The sequence below is a fragment of the Nipponia nippon genome, unplaced genomic scaffold, assembly GCF_047370975.1.
Source record: "Nipponia nippon isolate SJK-2023a ecotype South Korea unplaced genomic scaffold, ASM4737097v1 scaffold_62, whole genome shotgun sequence".
Classification (NCBI taxonomy): domain Eukaryota; kingdom Metazoa; phylum Chordata; class Aves; order Pelecaniformes; family Threskiornithidae; genus Nipponia; species Nipponia nippon.
This window is the reverse complement of record NW_028262383.1, coordinates 380,594-390,998: the sequence shown is the minus strand read 5'-3', so window position 1 is coordinate 390,998 and position 10,405 is coordinate 380,594. Positions and strand designations below refer to the sequence as shown.

The 10,405-nt window shown below is 49.4% G+C and overlaps 1 protein-coding gene across 5 annotated transcripts in view; it reads right to left on the bottom strand.

The window, feature by feature from the left end:
• Positions 1-514: 514 nt before the first annotated feature.
• LOC104011740 (mucosa-associated lymphoid tissue lymphoma translocation protein 1 homolog) overlaps positions 515-10,405 on the bottom strand; it is a 28,099-nt gene continuing 18,208 nt past the window's right edge. For 4 of the 5 annotated variants that reach the window (XM_087738245.1, XM_087738243.1, XM_087738247.1 and 1 more), the window contains 4 exons: positions 10,228-10,379; positions 7,213-7,284; positions 4,371-4,496; positions 515-2,846 (listed from right to left, as the gene is read on the bottom strand). In XM_087738245.1, coding sequence (XP_087594371.1) covers positions 2,484-2,846; positions 4,371-4,496; positions 7,213-7,284; positions 10,228-10,379 — 713 coding nt within the window. In that variant the 3' untranslated portion in view covers positions 515-2,483. The remainder of the gene's footprint in view (positions 2,847-4,370; positions 4,497-7,212; positions 7,285-10,227; positions 10,380-10,405) is intronic. The other variant, XM_087738246.1, reaches the window with a different exon arrangement.

Here is a 10,405-nt window from a genome sequence, read left to right as displayed (position 1 = left end):
GGGCAGCATGCAGTCGTGGCCAAAGGTCCAGGACGCCATCAAACTTCACCTTTGCAATTCAGCTTTGCTAGTGCTTGCACTCTCAGTTATAACACACTGTCGACTGAGGTGCATGGAAACGTCATGGTAGCCCTGGCCTTGGCTGCAGGGTCACCTTGGAAGGAGCAGGAGAGCTGGTGACAAGGACAAGTCCTGTGGTTGGCACCAGGACAGGAGGCCTCCTAAGCCTGACCCAGCCACCTGAGGGCTACACTTTACAGTACTGATGGATAATTCACAATGAATCCTGATATCGTATCTACACATTTCACCTGACATTATTTCATCCTATGTAGTGTCATTTGATCCACCTTGTAAATCCAAATTCAATATGCAGTTACCTAAAAAAAGAAACAGTCCTCACACATAAGAGCCTAGAAGCTAGAGTTCAAAGCATAAAAAGCAGTAAGTCAATATTAAGTCACACCCTGGCAATTAGAGGGAAAAATAAAGACAGTTAACTCAGAGCCACATGAAGCTTTATGCACTCAAAAACACCAATAGTGTTTTATTCAGAAAAAATAAACAGCCTCGCTTGGAATGAGATTAACATTCACATGAGATGACATTTGCCATGATTATGTGAGCCAGAAACATATTTTGCCCCAACAGTATAGGAGGGTGTGTATAATCCTCATGGAGGCAATGAGACTCCCAGCTGCTCCCAAATGCCTGCACAGCCATTCCCACTGACCTGTCTTAAGTTTCTGCTGGTGTTGAGTTGATCTTTGGTTCTCCCTTCAATTAGTTTATTATTTTCTGGTTTAGCTTCTCTATCAGCCCATCTTATTTAAACTACACCCTGTAATTTATTTTTTTTTTGAGCTTTACATTTTTTTCCTAGGAGACTTTCTAGACTTCAGCCAGATGGGGCCTCTCTTCTTTCCCTTGGCTTTACTCACTGCGTGGAGAATAAAAGCCTCCTCTGTTCTCTTTGGACATGTTTCCAGCACCTGTAGGATGGTTTATCTGGAAGGAGCATTTCATATTCTTCCATGCTGTAATAGACGCTGCAGACAGAGATGCAAGTATCTTCACTGCTGAAGGAGAACCGAAACTTAGAAAATGCTCTCTTCCATCCCTCTTTTAGACGAAGACAGAGCTTGGGCACTCTCCCCACCCCACCATCCCTGACTTCTCAATAAGTCTTTGATCTCCAAATTCTTGCTTTCACAGGACCACAACAGCCAGAAGGGACCTCTGGCTGTCTCTGGTCCAGCACCCCGACAGCTTGGATCAGTTCATCAGCACCTTCTCCAGTCCAAGGAGAACTGTCTCCAAGGATGGAGATCCCACACCTCACTAGGGTCACTGGCCCCTGTTGAATTAGTTGATCACCCTCTCAGGCCCTTGCTGAGCAATCATGTGGAGCTATGCTGAAACCTTTATCAAAGAAATATTAGAGAAGCAGGCAGGGAGGGGACTGTGCCCACTCAGGTTGTCCTTTGGGCCCTGCTCACCTGTGGCTCTCTCTGGACAGCTAATTCTCCATGAAAGGTAGTGCTTAAGGCTGCCCACAGTGAATGCACAGAGACAGGCACTTAGAAATAAAATTTGCACTAATAATTACTTTTTTGAGGTTCTTTCTCCTCCATCTTGGTCTTTTCCATCCCCACATGTAGGAAATTCTGCATCTGAGAGGAACTCAGGACTGCACAGGACTTAACACACTTTAATGCCCTTATGTACCATGCTAGAAGGGGCACATGGAAGTGTACCTGCCCGGTGGCTACTACTGATGGAAAACTAGTCTTCATTGTAAACACACACTTGACAGAACATCTGACCTTCCTCTTCTTGGCAAGCAATTGTCTTGCCCCAAGTATAAATACATTCTCTAGAAATACATAAATGCATAACTTAAAACCTGCTTTGACACAGGCAGAACTCACAAGAAAACCACATTGCAACCCCAGAGGAGAGCTTATACATTCACACGGTTTTATCTGAGTCCCTTGTTCAAGCCTTGTCTCCTTTGCACAAGTGCGATGAGAGTCAGCAGTTGCAGTTGGGTTTTGAGGCCATGCTGCTGCTGTAGCATGGATCTGTAGTGTTTATGGGTTTCTTAACACCTTTAATGCTGTAAAGTTTGCTTTCAGGCAAAACCTAATCCGCAGAAAACATCAGCCAGTGCCCTTGACTTTAAACGATTTTTCCAGGTTTTGCCTGGAAATGTTATGACTTGTTGGGTGGCCCTGTCCTCTGCCAGACACAACAACTCCTTGCTGATCCCATAGGATGGGGGTTATTTCCAGCAGGGTTCAGGCCCCACACACTGCAGGGCACAGATGGGACAAGCCTTTCCAAAAAAGCAGCCTTGGCCTCATTTGGACAGGGGAATCGCCGAGGCTGGAAAGCAGATTCTGTTGTATGTAGCACTTGAATAACTGTTGCCTTTCTTAAAAATAGCAGTTCCCAAGGCTGGGCACACCAGCCCATGGGGGTCAGGGGTAGTCCTGCCCTGGGCCAGCCTGGAGCAGTGCTGAGCAGAGGTCGCTCAGGTCACTCTCGTCGTTCTCCTCTGGCTCACTGCTGGAGTTGGAGGGGTTGCTGCTCGGCAAGCTGTGGCCAGAGCCTGTCCTCAGAGATGCTTGCCCCTGCGGGTCTGTGCTCAGTACCGATGCATCCCGGAGGCACACACTGCTTGTGCAGGCAGGAGTTCTCTGGTAGTTTGGCTGGGAGTAATTTCTCTGGCTGAAAAACTGCCCTAGCAGAGATTTCTGGAGGGTTGTTTGCAGGCTTTCACAAGTCCTCTGCTTTGTGCTCAGCTGGGTGTAATGCAAATCCAACTGCAGGACCACATCCATCTGGAAGGGAAGAGCAAAGGACGCAAAGTGAATCAGAGACTAAGACTAGAAGCAGAGCTTTTTCACTGTTGCCGCTGTCACCAAAATGACACACTTGGCTGGCTGATCTGCAGGCTCACAGCCCCATGCTGTGGCGTGATGGAGCAACGCTACTGCCAGAGAAAATGAGCTGTTACATATGCTCATGATGTTTGTGGGCCTGAGCCATACTTTCTGTATTTCAGGACTTCTGAAATCAGGCCACCTCACTTGAGACCTCATCAGCCTGGTCAGGGCACTGTCACTGAGAGCATTAACTCCAGGATGCTGGCACAATGGAGCAAGAGGGGAGAGGGACTGCAACCAGGCAAGCTGCACCCACGTGAGGAACAGCACGACATTCATCCTGGCCACGGCACAGGACTGCTGCACAGGCGAGAGGAAAGCATGCAAGGGGAGGGATATGAACCACTTAAATAAAACACACATTGCACAGCCAACAGTTTTAAACAGTAGTGCTCCACAGGGATCCATTTGCAGTCCAGCACTATTTTAGATTTTTATAAAAGATGGTGAAGAAATCAGAAAATAACCATATTCATGGCAGCTAAATCCCTGAACATGAATCCCTAGCATGGGGCTGTGCCTGAGACGCTTGGCTATACAAAGTAGGGAGATGTATAATGGAGCAAGAAGAAGATTTTGGCAGGCAATGCAGAGTCCAGGTCTCATGTCTGCACTTAAAAGCAATGCTGAACGCTTGGGAAGGGTTCAGAAAAGAGCTCCAGGAACACTCAAGGACTGAAAGAGCTGCCATGTGCCGAGGCATGTCACACACTCAGCAAATGGAGCTCGTTGTAGGCAGATCCAGGCAGCAGCTTGAGAGCAACATTTGGTGTGAGCTTGTGTGGAGCAGAGCAGATAAGCAGCTAGCAAGATCCACTAGCTGGGTGTTAGAGGGCAAAAAAAACATCAAATGAGAAACAAGGTGCACACTGCTATTTGGGGAGAGAGAATCTGCTGGAAGAGACAAATCAGGGAACTAGCAATTCTGTCTCTCTCATGGTCTTTAAATAGTTCGAGTCTTTTGAAGTGTGCCAAAGAGGCATAGCTTGGATCAAGCTTGGTAGCATCACCCTGATGGCAGGGGATAAACCCTCCCACTGCTCGAGATCCTGGCCAGCCCGTGAGCCCATCTCTCAGGCAAGCACACAGCCTAGTGAGACATCGTTCATCTGAAATATTTGGGTTAGTCTGATCTCCCCTAGGCTGATATAGGCAAAGAACAGCCTCCCTTGCCCAGCAGCGTGGAAGGACAGAGCAAACCAAGAGCAAGAGGTTTGCTTTTGTGCCTTGAAGATCAACAAGCTGCTCTAACATTGATCCGGATGTTACACTGACACAGGTGTCCCAGGCATCATCCGCATGGAGTCACAAGACACATAGTCAGAGGGGCATATCCTGCTCAAGCTAGTGGGAGTGGAGAGTACCAGTTACGTGAGGCTGCAGGAGAACCACGCAGATTGGCACCTGGCAGTTCTCTACCTGAATTTTCTGTAGGCCGCAGAGCTGGAAGACACAGTCCATCTCCTCCCGCTTGTACACAGAGGCGAGCAGAGATTCCACTTGGTCCAGGTGGCTCTCTTTCAGGAAGGCCACATCATCCATCTCCTGGGTCAGGAAAACAAGGGGAAATGCAAAGAAATTTCAGCATCAGCTTGGGCATGGAGGCACAACTGCCCATTAAACATGCTGCTTCTCTGCACACAGCAATGCCTGGGGCTGGCCTGTGCCCTTGACGCTTTGGCTGGTGGAAACACTGCATACCCTAATGGAAATGCTACAGAGTGCAAGCAACAGAAATACAGAGATTTTACACACCTGCCTCATGCATATCAATGGGAAGACCCAGCTAAACATCTCCTGAGGGTGTCTACTGGGAAAGCTGTGGTATAATGGGATTTCCAGCAGTGTAGATAGCAGCAACAGCTGGTATCACAACCACCTGTAGCATAAGTGGTGTGTTGAGGAGGGAGCAAGTTTTCCAAGGGCATAGCTGGAGGAAGTTCTGAGTTGTGCCCCCCACCATCTACAGAACTGTCAATTCTGGCTCATTTACTCAAACTTATCCAAAATGTCTCCATCTCTATAAGATCCTTTTCAGTAACAGTCTTATCTTGGAGCTGCGAATAGCACAAGAACAGACAAGGGAATAGATGCCTTATGAAATAACATCTTGCTTTGGATTTGAGCCCTCTAGGATGGGCGACAGCCCACAGTCCACCAACCCCTTCCATGCAAAGACACTTCCCTCTGCCAGCTGGCTCCTGCAGCTACCGTGGCCTGATCCTGCTGACCTGCCTTGACCAATGTTAGAATGTGGCGGCCTGGCTTTGGCCATGGCAGCTGAGCAGCCCAGGTGGGCTCACTGCAGCCAGACATAAAGCCAGCAGCACGTAAGGCGGGTTTGACCTTTGCAAAACTTTCTCGCTGTTGGCAGGAGAAGTTGTACTGGGTGATGAAGGAGGCTGTTAGGACATTGCAGGGAGGCAGAGATTAGAGAAGCCCTGGGAGCTCTTGCTAGCCTTTACAGATCTTCCCTGAACTGCTGCCTACAAGCGGCCAAAGCAATTTGTTTCTGGCCAGGAGAATATCAGGAGTAGAAGCTAAAATGTTGGATCCCAAATGCTGGCTTGGATCTGAAGGCATCAGGGTCACCCCTGCTTGCAAGGCTGGCAGAACAGGAGTAAACGCCATTGCTCATCCAGTAGGTCCACTGGAGGCAGGCTGAAGAAATACCATTTATCTCTGTACAAAACAAAGCCAAATCCCATCTCTGTACTTGGCAACTCATTACTGGAAAGATAAACTGGAGGGAGCTTAGGGAAGATCGAGGCAGTGAATGGAGCTGGCAGAAAGGGAGATAGGTGTGCCAACAAGTAGAGGACACGGCTCACAGGGGGACGGAGCAGCTCTCCTGCTCAGGGAGCCTCATCCTGGTTCCTTCCACCAGCCTGAACTGTGCTTGGAACAGGAGACAGGCTGCAACACAGAGCACCTTCTGCAAATGAACACTGCTCTCTCCTGCTCTCTCCTTCCCTGACTCATTGCATCAGGTACCTTCTCCCAGCTACCCTGATGCTGTCACTGCTATGCTGAGCCCAGCAGCCAGGTTAAACTAAACCTGGAGACCAAAGAGAGAGACACAAAGCAGATCAGCCTGGATGCCACTAACACAAAGCTTTGGCAGGAGGACTGCAATAAGGAGCAGAGTGGCCCTACTGTGTCAGCCAGCTCCATCCTCCAGCGCACGCTTAAGGGAGGACAGGATGCACATGCCACCAGCCCTGCCCAGGGTGAGCCTACCCTGCCAGCCTCCTGCGATGGGAAAATCAGTGACTTTCCAAGTCAAAGCAGTGTCTGTGCTTTCAACAGCCCTTATGGACTTTTATGAATGTGTCAAAGTTATTTCTGAATGCTGCTAGACTTGTAATACCCGTGACATCCTAATCACTAGGAGGAAAACGGTCCATGGCCAGAAGTCCTCCTCATAGTCACCCACCACTAGTCCCCTCTCTTCCCCATATCTGATGATGCCGTAGTGCTCTCCTCCAACCTTCTCCATAGCCGACTCATTGCTGTTTCCACACACGTCTTTTGACTTCTGCAGTCCTGCCTTCCCCTGGTGCATCCCCCCATCTGCGACCTCTCCAAGAGTGGCTCCTCCAGGGATTCATCAGCCTGTCGTAGCTGGGGTTGGGCCACATCCCCTTTTGTCTCCTTGCAGGCACGGATGTGCTCTGGATCAGATGACCTCTAAGTACCTGCTTTTGCAATTGTGTTAGCAGCCTTTGCAGACACTGTGAATCTTCAGCAATTAACATCACAGCTGGGTTCATGCTAGCAGGGCAGGGATGCTCAGATCTGTGCTAATGCACTGGACTCTTCTCCCAAACATCTGTTTATTGCTCTGCAATTTTGAGGCCCTTGAAGTTGGGCCACCCTTTTTTTTAGCCTAAGAAGTACCCAGTGTACTACAGACATGACTAGCACAAATATAACAATATTACATCACAAGTTAAACCATAGCTCATGAAAAGCCAAGCAGCATCAGGAAGTTTGGATGGGGTGAAGCACACAGCCTCCCCAAGTGGAATGTAGCCAGTCCCAAGTGCTGAACAACCAAAATAGATGTGCCATTTCTCTCTGGCATAGACCTGGGAGCATCCCGAAGCGAAGGAGCAAATGCTCAGCACTGTGGGGAAATGCCCAAAGTCCCTTCAGCATCCACACAGGGAGGATCTCCCAGCAGCCCAAGAGATTAACTGATTAAATGACTGCATCATTAAATGATTTTGTATTTGACGGCCAGCCACATGCTCCTTACCTGCTTCTGCACATGAGGTTGAGCCTGCGTCCTGTTCCTGAGGCTAGGACCCTCACCACCAGGGTATGGACCCTACAGGAGAAGGGACCAAAGGCATTGCGTGGCCCAGAGCACACAGATTTGGCGACACACGTCACACCTGACACATGCATGACCAGATGTTCTAAGGGATCCACATAGGTGGTGATTCTGCAACACCCTTAAGCAAAACCCCTCCTAGACATTCACTCTTTTTACCATGAAAATGTCATGGCCAACCTGGATCTTCCTTACTGAAATTCAAACCATTACTTCCTTCCAGATTGGAAACAACTTTTTATGTCTTTGAAGGCCCCCTTACCCACCAATTTTTGCTTTTCTTGCTTAAACCACAATTCTCTTGCTCCTTCCTTGTATTACTTTGGATGTGCTTTAGTCGTCTCACTTTTTTCCATGAAGCATGGATGCGAAGCTGGACTCAGTGCTGCAGCCTCAGCAACAGTGAGGAGAGCCAGAGAGGATCTTGTACAAATCTCAGAGCTCTTGTTTACAACCTTGGCACAGTTTTCTGCCCTGCTTTTGTTGCACTAGCTATTGTGGACTTTGACCAGAACTGGTACCCCAGTTGTTTCACATCCTGTGTTTACACTACTGCTTATTCCTGCCCACATGCAGGAAGTTGCATCTCCTCCTAATGCAGCCCAAGACACCATTCCTCATCTTTGCTGTGAGGGCACATTGCTGACTCATGGTCAACCTGGTGTCCACCATGACCCCCAGGGCCTTTTCTGCCAAGTTGATTACCAGCCTGTCAACCACCATCTGTATTTGTACATGGAATTATTCCTTCCCAGGTGCAGGACTTTGCACTTCCCCTTGTTGAACTTCATAAGGTCCTGTTGGCCCATTTCTCCAGCCTATCCAGGTCCCTCTGGATGTCAGCACAACCCTCTGGTGCATCAGCCACGCCTCCCAGTTTTGTGTCAGCAGCAAACTTGCTGAGGGTGCACTCTCCCCATTATCCAGATCATTAATGAAGATGTAAAACAGTATTGGTCTCAGTACTGATGCCTGGGGCTCCCCATTAGTGGCCTCCAGTTGGACTTCATGCTGTTGATCACAACCTCTTGAGCCTGGCAGTTCAGGCAGTTTTCAATTCACTTCACTCACCATCTACTTATCCAGTCTGTTATCTCATCAGCTTGTCTATGAGGATATTACAGCAAGCTAAATCAAGATAAACAATATCCACTGCTCTCGCCTCATCCACCGAGTTAGTCATTTCAACACAGAAGGCTATCAGATTATCAGGCATGGCTTCCCCTTTGTAATCTATGCTGACTGCTCCCAGTCATCTTCTTGTTCTTGCTGTGTTTGGACATGGCTTCAGGGATTATTGGCTCTGTCACCTTCCCAGGGATCAACGTGAGGTTGACCAGCCTGTAGCTCCCCAGATCTTCGCTCTTGCCCTTCTGGAAGGCAGGAGTGACACTGACTTTCTTCCAGGCCTCAGGAAGAACACCATGAGCTGATGGAGAGCGGCCTTGCAGTCTCATTGCCAACTCCCTCAGCACTCATGGGTGCACCCCATCAGGTCCCATGGATTTCTGAATGTCCAGTTTGTCTAAGTGCTCCCTGACCTGGTCCTCCTCCACCGGGTGTAAGTCTTCCTTGCTCCAGACCTTTCCCCTGGTTTTAGGGGTCTGGGAGTCCTGAAGGCTGGTCTGACCAGCAAAGCGCAAGGTGAAGAAGGCATCAAGTACTTCGGCCTTTTCCATGCCCTGTGTCACCAGGGACCCTGCCCCATTTAGCAGTGGGCCCATATTTCCAGATCCTGAAAGAAGCCAGGTGCCCTCCTGCAGACACCCATGCATCTCTCTGTGGTCCCACAGGCAAGAGTGGGTGGCCTCGCTGTGGATAGCTAACATGAGGCAGATGCTAACATGCGGCACATGAATTGCAACCGGGTGGGAGGATGTGCTGCCACATCAGCAGACACCACTGGAGGTCAGTGTGAGCTAGCACTGCTGTGGAGCAGGATAGGGACGGCGATCCTACTGCCCTGGTTCCACTGACATCCCTTTTTGGTCTCCCCAATCCCTCTTGAGCCAGCTCCAGATGCAGGAGCAAGCAGCTGGGTCCCCCTTTCCCCACAATTGCTGATGTACGGTAGATGCACACAAACACATGCAGACACAGACACAGAGACACACACACGATTTTCATGCATAGTTAGGGAGCTCACAAGGGTAAACGATGCTCCAGCTTGGTAATGGGCAGGATCAGGCTCCAAACCTCCTGCTGGATGCACCACTCTGCATCAGTGACCACAATGTACTTAGGGGCAGTGTCCCTCCACGAGCAACAAGGGCTGAAAAATCCACCACAGTCATGCTATGCTTCAGCAAAAGGACTACAGAAAATGAGGAAGATGGTTAGTAAAAAGGAGCAACAATTTAAATCCTTAGAGGTGGCATGGAGACCACCAGAAAAGACCACAGTGGGCACATGGTCTGTTAGGAAAAGTGTGAGAAAGTGTGCAAGGAAGCTGGCATGGCTCAACCGGGAACAAGTACAGGAGGATAAATTGTTGCATTCAGATACATTAGCACAGCAGGCTAAGAAGGCACCATTCAAAAAGCCAGATCTGCTTCCAAACACAGAAAACAGAAAGGCTCTTCATCTCAATCGGATTAAATGCAATAATTTAACCAGGCAGGCCAGAAATCAGTCTGAGGAGTAACTGGTTAAAGGCATCAAAACTGACACCAAATCTATTTTGCAATGCAGTAGGAGCAAGGCAGGCAGTCTGCGGGGCACTGATATGTGGAAGGAGCACTCAAAGCAGTGTTTGCAGAGTGGATTATTTGCATCAGAGGTAAGAAAGAAGGGGATCCTTTTCCACGTGGGTTCAGCCTTTCCCAGCCCTTGGGACCCCTTGAGCTTGCCATAACCCCTCTCCCTCATCTGCCCTGGGGAAAGGAGCCAGTCAGGAATTGAGGGGAAGGGGATCAGCATCTCTGCCAGAGGACTCACGGGAGGCTGGCAGAGCAGGAGACGGGCATCAGCGACATGGGCTGGGGTGGGCTGCAGCTTGGCACATACGTACACGACGTTGGAGAAGAGCCGGTGGAAGCGGAGTTCCACCCGTACCCCGCAGGGGAAGGTCACCATTTCACTCACCAGCTCTGGAAGGGAAAGCCCAGCAGGGTCA